The sequence below is a fragment of the Sminthopsis crassicaudata genome, chromosome 1 (assembly GCF_048593235.1).
Source record: "Sminthopsis crassicaudata isolate SCR6 chromosome 1, ASM4859323v1, whole genome shotgun sequence".
In the NCBI taxonomy this organism is placed as follows: Eukaryota; Metazoa; Chordata; class Mammalia; order Dasyuromorphia; family Dasyuridae; genus Sminthopsis; species Sminthopsis crassicaudata.
The window spans coordinates 663,852,312-663,866,153 of NC_133617.1; the positions used below are offsets into that span (position 1 = coordinate 663,852,312).

The 13,842-nt window shown below is 30.9% G+C and overlaps 2 protein-coding genes across 9 annotated transcripts in view; one reads left to right on the forward strand and one right to left on the reverse strand.

Moving 5' to 3' along the window:
* The window catches only part of KIF9 (kinesin family member 9), a 68,344-nt gene that overhangs the window by 25,536 nt on the left and 28,966 nt on the right, over positions 1-13,842 (forward strand). For all 8 annotated transcript variants that reach the window (XM_074310622.1, XM_074310703.1, XM_074310450.1 and 5 more), the window contains 2 exons: positions 9,267-9,350; positions 9,463-9,555. In XM_074310622.1, the coding sequence (XP_074166723.1) occupies positions 9,267-9,350; positions 9,463-9,555 (177 nt within the window). The remainder of the gene's footprint in view (positions 1-9,266; positions 9,351-9,462; positions 9,556-13,842) is intronic.
* The window catches only part of LOC141566768 (tubulin delta chain-like), a 118,132-nt gene continuing 105,725 nt past the window's right edge, over positions 1,436-13,842 (reverse strand). Inside the window, exon 12 of the mRNA XM_074260448.1 lies at positions 1,436-1,863. Within this exon, the coding sequence (XP_074116549.1) occupies positions 1,832-1,863 (32 nt within the window). The 3' untranslated portion in view covers positions 1,436-1,831. The remainder of the gene's footprint in view (positions 1,864-13,842) is intronic.

Genomic DNA, 13,842 nt, shown 5'->3' on the forward strand with positions numbered 1-13,842 from the left:
GAGGAGGTGAAGAATAGATGAGAAGCCAGGACCCAACAATATGTTGTTTAAAAATAGATTTTTCTTTTTCTCTTAATCTGTTTTTTTAATAAAATTTTTAAAACATAGATTTTAAGGGGAGGAGGTGAAGAATAGATGAGAAGCCAGGACCCAACAATATGTTGTTTAAAAATAGATTTTTCTTTTTCTCTTAATCTGTTTTTTTAATAAAATTTTTAAAACATAAATTTTAAGGGGAGGAGGTGAAGGAGGAAGAAAAATTTGAAACACAAGCTTTTGCAAGGGTGAGTGTTGAAAACTATTTTTGCATATGTTTTGAAAAATAAAATCATCCCAAAAGCCGAAAATTACTATTCTCAGTAAATGTATATTTTGTAAAAACTAAAAACAAAAACAAATGATAGACTTTAAGCAGAGAAAATATGCATAGAATTAAGATAAAGGATTGGAGCAGAATCTATCATACTTTAACTGAAATAAAGGCAGGGGTAGCAGTCATAATCTCCAACAAAGAAAAAAGTAAAAATAAACCTAAGAGACAAATGAGATGGTTTTGTTAAAAAGTAATAGACAATCAATACCGACCACATATACACAAAGCAATAGGATATCTAGATTTTTTTAAAGGAAAAGTTAAAGAAAAGGGGAAAATAGTCAAAGAACATTCATTTACTCCTCCCAAATTTAAATAAACCTAGTCATAAAATAGGAAATAAGAAGCTGAATGGAATTTTAGAAAAGTTAGCTCTGATAGAACTCTGGAGACTATTGATTGGAAATAGAAAGGAGTATACTTATTTCCCTGCTGTGCATGACATTTAAAAAATTGATTTTGAATTGGGATATATACTCAAAAGAATCAGAAAAGGGGAAATATTTACACTTAAAATATTTACATTTTATTAATTTAAAATTAATAGTAAACTAAATCCTAAGGAATAGATGGGTGAAAGCACAAATCTTAGAAATAATATTTTGCTGAACTATATACCAGTAAAATTTAAATGGATAAATGTTTACAAAATATGAATTATGTAGATTAACAGAAATGAGAATTTGAACAGGAGATAAAATACTCTTATCTTAGAAAAAGAAATTGATGCCTAAATGGCACTCCCTAAGGAGGAAAAAGACCAGATGGATTTATAAGAAAAATTTGCCAAATATTTGAATAGTTCATTCCAATATTACATAAACTGTTGGAAAAAATAGGCAAAGGAGTCCTCACAAATAAGGTTGTGGCACTTAAACTAGAAGAATCAAAATAGAGGAAAAAAAATTTAGACCAATTTTCCTAATGAGTATTGATGCAAGATTTTGAAATAAAAGAGTAGCAAAGATTTTGAAGCAATATATTACAAAAATCATGCTATGATCAGCCTGGATTTATACTAAGAATATAGAGTGGGTTCAATATTAGGAAAACTATAATTTACTACATTAACAAAAAATAATTACTTCATTACACACAGAAAAGGCTTTTGACAAAATAAAACACTTATTTCGATTTCTAAAAATCACAAAAGAAAACATGAAATAAAGCTTTCTTTAAAATTATAAGTATTTAAAACTAAGAATAAGCATTATCTGTAATGAGAATAATGTAGAAAAAGCCTTTCCAGTAAAATCAGAGGTGAATCTATAATGTTCATTATCACCATTACTGTTTAATATTGTCCTGGAAATGCTAACTAGAGAAATCAAACACAGGCAATTAGGAAATAAAACTCAATTTTTACAGATGGTTTGCTTAGAAAAGCTTAGAGAGTCAACTAAAAAACTAATAATTAACTTCAGCAAAGTTGCAGCATATAAAAGAATCCCATGCAAATCATCCGCATTTCTGTATATCACCAACAAAACCTAGAAGGGAGACAGAAAAAATCAGTTTAAAATTACTATAGACAGTATAAAATACTTGGAATTCTAACTGCCAAGACACACTTGGGAATTATATAAACACAGTTACAAAACACTCCACTTAAAGACTTGAGAAATAAATGTTGAGAAATATTCATTGCTATTGGGTAGGCCAAGCCAAAATAAAACTTTAAATACTATCTACATTGATTTACTTAATTCAATTCAGCTTTTCAGAGCTAGAAAAATAAAATTCATCTGTAGGAACAAAAGGTTAATATCAGTGGAATCAATAGAAAAGCAATGGGAAGAAAGACTAGCAATACTGGATCTCAAGCTATGCTAAAAAATCGTAACCATTAAAATAATTTGGTGCTGGGTGAGAGATAGGTTGATTAATGAAATATTTTCCATATACAATGCAACAGAAGCAAATGAGAACAGTTAAACCCAAATATTCCAAATGTATGGTAAGAATTCACTACTTCACCAAAAATTATTGGGGAAGTTGGAATGTGGTCTCACAGAAACTAAATATATGTCAATATCATGCCATATATCAAATATATGCTCAAAAAGGGCACATGACTTACACATAAAAAGATGATGGCATAAACAAATTAGTGAACTATGGAAGAAACTACCTGTCAGACCTGTGAATGGGGGAAGAATTCATTACTAAAGAAGAAATAATGTATGTGAGAGGTAAGTGTAATGTTTTGATTTCATAATTTTAAACTTTTTATACAAAACTGATTCAGCTAAAACTAGGGAGGAAAGCTTGAAACTGGCCATCACTGCATTAAGTTTCTCTCTTATTGGTATTTCTAAAATATGTGGAGAACTGAATCAAATTTTCAAGAATAAGAGTCATTCTCTAATTGGTAAATGGTCAAAGATTATGAATAGTCTTCAAGAGAAGAAATCAAAGCTGTACAACCTCACTCTTCTCAGATTGACTCAGATAACAACTAAAGAAAATGATAAATACTGGAGGGAAAGTGGGAAAATAGTGTTAATGGGCCTGTGAACTAGTCTTAAACCATTCTGAAATCATTTAAAACTTTGTTTTAAACTTTTGATTCATATCCTTTAAATCAGAGCTATAGCTACTAGTCTTTACCACAAAGTTTAAAGAAAGAAAATAACCCACATGTACAAAAATATTAATAGTAGCTTTTTGTGTTGGGGGGGGGTAGCAGCTCAGGAAATGATGAAAAAAGATGATTTCAGAAAAACCTAGGGTGATTTGGATGAACTGTTACAGCAAAGCAAAGTGAACAGAATCAGAACAATTTAGACATCAATAACAATATTGTAAAGATATTCAACTTTGAAAGACTTAGTAACTCTGATCAATACAATGATACACCACAGTTCCAAAGGATTCATTATATAGAGATTCATAATATAGAGAAATTGTATAAGCCATGCAAATTAAAACATTTTCTTCTATTTCTTTTTCTTGCAATTAAAAAAAATGACTAATGTGGACATTTGTTTTGCAATACTACATGGATTTGTAACAAGGTTGATTTTTCTTCCCTTCTCAATAGGATGCTGAAGGGAAAGAATTTGGAATTGAAAATAAAGTTAATTTTTTTAAAAAGAGAAACTTATTATGTATTTTTTTAAAAAGAGAAACTATTATGTTTAAGGAGATATGACAACACAGTAATCAATTCAGAGAGTATTAACAATAGAAACCCAAGACTTAACAAATTCCTAAATTTTGAGTAGGTCAAAGAATAAATCATAGAAATGAATTAAAAAATTGTAATAATAAATCAATATACTTGAATTTCTGGATGCAGGTAAAGCAATGCTTGGAGAAATTATATCCATATAGACACATTTACAAAATAGAAAAGGCCAGGATTCATAAATTGAAATGAAAATGATTTAAAAAAAAACTTGCTTAAAATAAGGACCAAAAGAAGATATAAAAATTAGAGCAAAACAGACAAATTGATAGAAATGATAAATAAAACTAAAGAGTATCCTTTAGAAAGACTAACAAAGTTGGTAAACTGTTAGCCAGATGTGAAAAAAGGGCAGAAAACACAAATTGTCCCAAAAACAAAAGACTAAGATAAAATTACAAGTTATCAGAATTAACTATGCATGATTATATACTACTGAAACTGAGACTACAAAGGAAATAAAATGCTTCAAAAATATGATATAAAACTAACAGAAAATCAAATACAGTCTCTAAATAGTTCAATTAAAAAAATAAAACTGGTTGAAATGAAACTTGGTCCTGATACTCTCAGAATAAGTCTTAACCAATTTTTAAGGGTCAATTAGTAATGATTGCTGAGAAATTGAGGCAAATTTATATTATGGTTGCAAAGAAGGTTCAACATTAGAAAAGGATCATGTCGCTATGTAGAAAAATCCTTTGGCAAAAAAAAAGACTCATTTTTTTAAAAATCTCTATAGAACTTTATAGATATAGACCATTTTTAAAATCATGCAAAGTATATATAAAAAGACATCATATAGAATCAGGATATATATCAGAAGCTATCCCAAATAAATGCAAGAATAAAGCAAAAATGACCATTCTCACTACAATTTTTTATGTGGTTCTGAAAATGCAAATAGCAATTAGAAAATTGAAATTTAAAAAATAAAGTCTTACAGATAAAGAGACAAAACTTTCCCAATTTTCTCAGAGCTTATTTAGAAAATCCTAGGGCATTAACAGACATATTAAAACAATAGTTTTGGCAAAGTTTCAGGCTATGAGATAACAATAGTATTTTCATATAACAAAATCTAGGAGATAAGAGAAAGGTAAATATATTCCAAATAGCTATAAAATATTTGGGGATCTATCCACTAATGTTCACAAAATATTAAATAGATCCAATTTAAAAGTGTTTCTTAAAAGTTTTTTTTAAAAGTTGATGTGCTCATGCCTGGACCATGTCAATATATTAAAAATAGCACTATTAAAGTCAATTTACAGTTTTAGCACTGTAATACTCATATCAAAGGGATATTTTACAGCATGATAAAATGAAAGAAGTTCATATTGAAAAATAAAAGGTCTAACATATTTAATATGTATTGGTCAACCTACCATCTGAAGGAGGAGGTGGGGAGGAGGGGAAAAATTTGAACAAAAGTTTTGGCAATTTTCAATGCTGTAAAATTACCCATGTGTATATCTGGTAAATAAAAAGCCATAATAAAAAAAAGAAAGAAAAATAAAAGGTCTAGACTATCAAGTGAAATAATGAAGAGGTAGGGATAAAGGAAGAACAGCATGTCTATACCTGTAAGTATATGAATGGAAAATAAATTACTTAGAAAAGTACTTCGTATTTGATTTATTAATGGCTGGAAAATCTGGAGAACAGTCTGATAAAAATTAAGTTTAGATCAATATTTTTGCCATATCCTAATACATTCTAAATGGTTACATGATCTTGATATTAAAAGATTATGCCATTAAAAAGAAGAGAAGCAGATGTTTTATCTTTCACAGCTATGTGTATGATATGTGTAGCTAGGTTGTGATAAGTTCAAATAATGCAAACTTCTATTTAGTGCAAATTATAAAATACCATGTTGCATTTAATGAAAGCCAAAATTCAGTAAATATGGCATATGATATAGGTGACTTAGTTTTTAACACATTACTATGTTGTCAATCTGTCCATCATTTTGTGAAAATATAATATGCTTCTAGCACACCATATTATCAACAATTATATATATATATAATTTTTTAAGAGCTCTTAACAAAATGGAGAAAAAAATACTTCAGATGGATATATTCCCAACACAATAAATGAGATACTTGTTATTACATTAGGACAAAAATTGATGTAATTAATTGAGTAGCATGAACTATATACAGCTCATAGTAACCAAAAAAAGAGGACAAGATGTTAGAATGCCTTAATCTATTGTTTGAAATATAATTTTTAAAAAGACAGTTGTATCAGTCTTTTGTGTTTTGTGAACATTTGACAAGGAATAGAAATATTGCAATGATAGAAATGAATCATCTTTTAGCTATATGAATTCAAGATTGCAGTTTTTAAAAATGCATTCCTGTTCAAGTAAGAATTGGTTGGTTCAATCCCTATGAAAATCCAAGTCAGTTGCATAGTGTTAAAGTTACTAGAGATAACAGCCGATGTAGATGAAGATACAACAGCTAAATGTCTTGATGTTTTAAATAAAATAATAAAATGGGTAGCTATGTGATCAACAAAATTTTAATATGGATAAAACATGCTTATTCTGGAAAGGAATACTTTCTAGAATTTATCTTTCTAAGAAAAAAAATCTGTATTACATTTGATGTAATTGAGTAGCATGAATTATATATAGCTCATAGTAACCAAAAAAAAAAAAAAAAAGGACAAAATGTTAGAATGCTTTAATTTTGGGTTTGAAATATAATTTTACAAAAGACACTTGCTGGAAGATAATGCAGAAAGTGATTTAAATTAAAATGAATGTATATCAGTCTCAAAATCCTCACACTTTGAAAGACCACAACCATTGATTGTTTATAGTTCTTTAGCAGTCAAGTAAGAAAGCATGGGTGATTCAAGCTGTTTTTAAAGATTGATTTTAAAATCATTTTAGCCCAGTTGGAAAAATATGTCAAGGACAACAATATCATGTTTCGATCCTTACTAATCTTAGATGATGTCCCAGGTCATCCAACTATTCTTGGTTCATTGTGGGAAAATGTGAACATAAAAATTCATTAACAAGTTCTCTATTATCTAGCAGTTATATGAAGATTTAAAGAAGATGGTAGTTTAATTTACAATGCTAAAATATTTTAAATTACAATAACCGTTTTTGTCATATTATTGTAGGCTAATCAGTAATTATTTTTAACTTTTAAACTCTGTTTTCTACTTTGTAATAAGCCTGAATGAGAAATAATTTTTTATCTTTTGCTGTTTTATTAATGTTAACAAATAAATTAATTTAAAATTTTTTTCATCACATATTTTAATTAGCCTGAAACCAATGGCCATATTTTATATGCATTTAGAATTTTCCTTAGTATGAATTTGTATATTATGACTATCTCACAGGATTCATTACTTGTATTAATTGGGGACTATAACTTTTATCAGCTGATGCTGAAAAGTTTCTGCACAAACATAATGTACCTATGATAAGAAGGGAAATTTAAAAAGAGGGGAAAATATATCAAATTTCTCTAATAAGGTATGGCATTCAAAAAACAATTAATTTACACATACACACACCACAGATGCCTTTCCCTGATATGTAGTCAAAGAATATTAATAATTCTCAAAATAGTAAACTATTAACAATTGTATGGAAAAATATTCTAAAGCACTAATAGTAAGAGAAATGCAGATCAGATCACCTTTTTTTGGTAAAGTTTCACCTTATACTCTTAAAATTGGCAAAGATGATAAAGGATAGGACTAGGCAATGTTAGAGGGAAATATGTGGGAAGATAGGAACACTTGTTTAAGTTTTGAGCTGTAAATCAATATAATAATTTTGGTAAGCAATTTGGAATTATACAAGTGATGGAAATGTCCATATCCTTTTACCCAGACATTTCACAACTAGGCTTATGTCCCAACGATTCTTATTAGTGAAGAAAAAGGATCCCCATTTATAGTAGCATTTTTTTTATGATAGCAAAAAAAAAAAAATTGAAAACAAAGTGGATTGTGGAACATCTAAACAAATTGCACAGAAATGTAATAGAATATTATGAATATAATAAAATAAATGAATATAATACAATAAAATATGGAAAGAGTAACATGAAGTAAGCAGAGTCAAGAACACAATATACACATTGACTATAACAATGTAAATGAAAAGAATGATCATGAAATGATCAAAAGTGAGTGCTGCAAAATTACCAAAAAAAAAGCATAGCTTTTTGAAGAGATATGAGAACATCCCCTCCTGCTCATACATTAGTTATAGGAAGTTCATGAGTATTATATATTGATTTATTGATCAATTTTATTTTCATTTTCTTTAAAATATTATTTGTAATATGGTATGACTCTCTGAGAAAAGGGAAAATCCTGGGAGAAATTTTGGTGATATAAAAAAATCAAGAAAACTTTAAATGAGAGGTGATTATAAAAGATGAAATATGTAGAACAACATCAATGCAGTTATAATTAAAGAACAGCCAGCTAATTGGGAAAATTTTTACTATAAAATCAGATTTACTATCAGATCAGATTTCCAAGATACAAAGGGAATTAGTGCAAAAGTGAAGTTAAGAACCATTCCCCAATCAATAACTGGCCAAAAGAAATGAACAGTTTTCAAAAGAAGAAATAAAAGTTATCAATAGTCATATGAAAGAATGCTTCAAATTATTAATAAGATAAATTCAAGTTAAAATAATTCTGGAATTTTACCTCATACGCATCAATTTGACAAAAATAACAATAAAGGAAGATGTTCATTTTTGAAAGGCTTTTCGAAGAACAGGACTCTGCAAGCCTAGAGAAATCAGTTCTCCTCTCAGGGTAGATGTAGCATCCTTATCAACTCTCATTTTGGAAAATTGCTTTCCTTTCAAAATTTGATAAACTACATCTCAGAGGAAAGGTTTGGTGTGGGGGGTAGGGTTGTGGGGAAGAGGCTGTCAAAAAGAATGGCTGCCTACTTCAATTCCTTCATTTTCCTTTGTGTCTATACCAATTTGTGCCTACTAGGTGAATCTTCATGAGAATTGTTCTCTCTTTTAAAAAAAAAAAAAAGTATTAAAACAACTTGATAAATTCTCAGTTCCATGAAATGTATGGTTCTAAACCCCCAGCCAAGGTTACACAGCAAAAAGCCAAATTAAGTTTTAGAAACTTTAGAAACTTAAATTTAGAAAATTTAGAAACTTAAACCTCAGTAATTTAATCTTTTTTTTTTTTTTCAAATCTTCCCAAATACATTTAAACAAATAGAACTGGTACAAATTCAATAGCCATCTAAATTTAATATATAACAAGAAACTCAAACTATCCCTTAACAGTTTCATAAGTTGTTAGCTCTTTCTCCAGCTAAAAAGAGGGGGGAAAAAATAGATAACTTTGTTCACCTCAACTCAGATTATAATCTGTTGGGATGGGTAGAAATAGGAAATAGATAAAGGTAAATAAGAATGGATTAAGTCTCTGGTCCCAGGTAAAAACAGGGAGGAGCTCATGATTGAAATTCTTAGTAACTTTTATCTTCTAAACTTGTAAAAAGCACTGTGGACAGGAAAAGATATGTGTGGAGGATATTCCTAAGAGCCAAGTAGAAGGTTGCAAAATTTATTGGCATAATATAGTGACATAGTTCTATGGCATTAATAGTGGAAACATGAACTGAATGTTGTTGTTATTATTCTAAAATGTTTTTTCCTTTATTTTCAGGGAGAGACTAATAGGATAATAGCTTCTCACACGATGAACAAAAATTCATCTAGATCTCATTGCATTTTTACAATATATATTGAGGTAGGCAATATCACTCCATCTCTCAAAAGATAGAGATAATTGACTACTTCATACAATTAACCTATTATATATATTGTTTCTTTTGTTTAATTTCTATTTAATTATTCCCCAGGCTCATTCAAGAAGCTTATCTGATGAGAAGTACATAACTTCTAAAATTAATTTGGTGGATTTGGCAGGTTCTGAGAGAGTGGGGAAGACTGGGGTAAGTAGCTAGGAGAAAATGTTCATTTAACAAACATTTATTACCTACTATGAGCAAGGTATTCTACAAATGGTTCTCCTCAAAGAATTTATAATGCAATAATGATAGACTACACGTTCATAAATTGTGAATGCAAAATATAATTTGATATAACCATAAAAGGTTCACATGAAATACTATGAAAGTTTAGAGGAAATCACTTCTGGCTAGGGAAATCAGAAAAAGCTTAGGAGAGGGCTTGGCTTTTAAGATAGCTCTTGGAAAATGGTAGGAATCAATGGTAGGGGAGTCAAAGAACAGAACAAGGTGATTCTTGATTTCCCATCTCTCCTAGTTTCAAAGTACTATCTGACATTGTGACAATTCCATCAATCAATAGCAAACAATACTAGACACTATAATCAGATGTTGAATTATACAGCATGGGCTATAAATTTTGGAGAAGGACGTGATGTAAGCTTAAAATGGGTTGTATTCTTGCCACCCAGAAAGGAAATGGGACTACCATAAAGGTAATTAAAAACATTCACCAGGGCTTGAAGAAAAGCCTTCCTGGGGGAAAAAGGCATGGTCCAAGCTGTGGTCTGGCCTTAAGGCAAAGGCCACTTTGAGCCAGGACAGGTTTCACTGAAAAGATCAAATCCAGTAGGTGAGGTAGGAAGGAAAATAAACCCAAACAAACCTAAAACTGGAAAAGTTAGCAGAGAGTCTGCTAAAACAGGCTATGGAGGAGAGTGATTGATGCCAGTAAAACATAGGCTACACTGGTGTAGCTGAGGGCAATGGGCTGCTGTCCTTGCCACACGCACTCCTACTTTCTACATTGGTAGAAAGAGAGGGGCACTTGAATTGGGCCTTGAAATAAATTCAAAAGTTCAATATGCAGAAGTATTGTGGGAGAAAGAAGACATTCCAAGTATGGAGGATGGTATCTGTAGACAAAGACCCCACTAATTATCAGGTCACTAAATGAAATCAGAGCAATATTTAGCAAAAGTGAAGGGTAGGTTGAAGATAATATATAATTGGTTAAGGTTTGGAGGATCAGGCAAGTTTCAGTGACCATGAACAAGAAAGAAATCAAGTGTCTAGATAGATGGATCAATTAATCAAGATGATAGTAAAATATAAATCATGATGTAAGAATGTGAAACTGAATTGAGGTGAAATTTTGTTGAGCTTTTATGTGTTTACATTCAAATATATTTTTGGACAAAGAAATTATTGCTTTCAGTGAATATGGGGGCCTTGGCTCTTAAGTTGAGTCAAAAAGTAGCAGATTGAGATTATCTAATCCAACCAGGTCCTGAGCAAGATTGCCCTCTATATAATACCCTCATCATAAACTTGAGTTTGAGGGTCTCCACTGATAGGAAACCAACCCATCATTTCTGAGCATTCTACTTATTGAATAACTTTGTTTTCTCATATAAAGTAATAATCCAGCTCCCAAAAACTGACTACTACATCTCGTTCTGGGACAATGTCTGGGACAAACGCAATCAGTTCAATTCTTCCACTTATCAATCCTTAAAATACTTGAGGCCTACTATCATTTTTCCTTTTCACTTCTCCCTCACCAAGTTTGCTCTTCTCTAAGCAAAACATCCCTAATTCCTTCATTGATCCCCATATGGTTGTCTCTACCCTTCTAATCACTCTCCTGGATGTGCTCCAGCTTGTGGATAGTATTTCTAAAATGCACCATAACTAAATATAGCTATGCTACAGATGTGGTCCGATTAGGAAATAATGAAGTGGACTTTTTATTCTGGGCACTAAGCCTCTATTGATTAGACTTAATATTCCATTAGGGTTGTTTGTTTGTTTTTTGTTTTTTTTTTTTTTGTTTGTTTGTTTTTTGCTGCCATTGGTTCATTTGAAAAACCTCAAGATATTTTTCACACAGTGTTGTCTATTTTCCCCATCCTATATTTATGTCATTTATTTTTTGAAAACAAATATAGGACCTTTTATCCCTTTTACATTTCCTCCTTATATTCACCAATTAATCATACCTCTTGACCCAGAGCTTCCATTGCCAGAACACTCTTCCCAAACCATCCTCTAAAAGAAAAAAGAACCTCCTACTTGTACAAAAGTATTCATTTTTTTGTTTTTAAGATGAAAAGAAGGAAATAACCTAAATATCCAATAATTGGGAAATAGATAATTAAATTGTTATATTAAGTTAATGGAATAATAGTGTCAGCCAAGAGTAGCTAGGTGGTGCAGTGTATAGAACAACAGGCCCAGAGTTGGAAAGATTCCTCTTGGGGCAGTTAGGTGGCATAGTGGATAGAGCACCATCCTTGAATTCAGGAGGACTCTAGTTCAAATCTGGTCTCAGACATTTAACACCTATCTGTGTGACCTTGGGCAAGTCACTTAACCCCAGCCGGGGGTGGGGGGGGGGGAGAAAGATTCCTCTTTGTGTGTTCAGATCTGGGCTCAGACACTTATTAGCTATGTGTGACCCTGGGCAAGTCACTCACTTTTGCTTGGCTCAGTTTTCTTATCTGTAAAATGAGCTGGAGAATGAAATGGCCAATCACTCCACTATTTCTGCCAAAAAAAAAAAAAAAAAAAAGTAGGGTGAAAGAGTTAGGTGCAAATGAGAATGACTGAACAACAACATAGTGCCATAAAAACGCAATAATATAAAACATACCAGAAAATATTAAAAAAATCAGTATGAGGTGATTGAATAAAATCTGTAGAGTCCAAATAATATCTATATTGATCAGAAAAGACAGGAAAAATACAGGTTTTTAATGGCAATGCTTGAACCTGGCCTCAAGGGGGACACAAAACAAAGGAATCTTAGTTGTTTTTTGTTGATTCTGACTTGTTAAAGGATACTGGGTTTGTGTGTGTTTCTCCCCCGCCCCCCTTTTATGTTTGTATAGTTATTTTATTGATGGTTATTACATTTATAATACATTTAAAATAACCCTATGAGAGCAGCTGATTGAATGATTTGAAACCTTGCAGACAGGCTCTGGAATCAGTTGTGAGAGATGTATGTTTGTATGTAGGGTTTTAATGACAACATATAACTTGGAATACCCAGTGTACAAGTCAGAATGAAGAAAGAAGACCAAAGCAAATGGCTATTATCTTACAAACTTAGACTGTTCAATTATTTCTAGACTTAATTTTTCCATATAGGAATTGATCCGGGTTATGAAGTGAGCCTATCTGATCATTTGCTTAAATTTTTTCTCAAAATTTTAACCAATTGGTTCATATCTATTAAAATAGGACAATCATAATTGTGACAATATTTTGAGATCATGCTACAGGAAGATCAATGGAAGGAACTAAGAAAGTCTAGCACAGAGAAAAGAAGGTTATGGGATGTTATATGGAAGGAAGGGTTGGGCTTCTTGGTTCCAGTAAATAGAACTAGAACAAATGGAAGATGGAGAAAGGTAGAGTTCATCAAAGTAAAATAAAAAATATCATAACAATAACATTAATTTTATTTATTGATTGAAAATGGAATTATGAGGTAAAGAGTAACCCATACTTGGAATCTCTTTAAAGATGGAAATGACCACTTGTTAAGGATATTGTAGAGACCTTCAATGCTTAAGATTAGGTTGAGCTACAAAATGTTGATGTTCTTTCCAACTCTGACATTCCACAATTACCAGCTCCAAATGAATTTTCTTAGGCTTTTAGAACCATCTGTAAAGTTAAGAATAAAAATTCTGTATGAAAAAGATCTTGTTTGAAGTAGAAACTCCTTTAGGCCACAGAAAAAAAGTAGAACTGAAAAGTCTTAAGGGTTTCTTTTCCAGAGGAGTTAGATTAATATAAGACATTCTGAAAGTTTGCATTTCCTCCCTTTAAAAAGCCTGGTACAGTAAGGTGAACTCAGGTTTTAATTTAATTCTTTCAGCAAGAAATTAATGGATTCTACTATATGCCCAAGTTTAATAGGCACTGATATATAAAATATGAGATACAATATCTATCATTAAAGAGTCTTGTTGAGGAGACAAGCGTAGATACTATAAATTAAACAAAGCACTCCCAGTTGTGTCACCTGAATAGCATCTTCAATCTTCTGGAATTCCAAGTGGTCACTGGATCAATCAGAATTCCTAAGTTTTTCATAGTTGTTTCCCTTTAAAATGTTTTATTCATATGAATTTGCTTCCTCATTCTCATTTTACTCTGAATTAGTTCATAGACTCTTTCCAGTTCTCTCTGAATCTCTCCCTTTCCTCATTTCATAGAGTGATAACATTCCATTCCATTTACATATCAGGCGTCAGC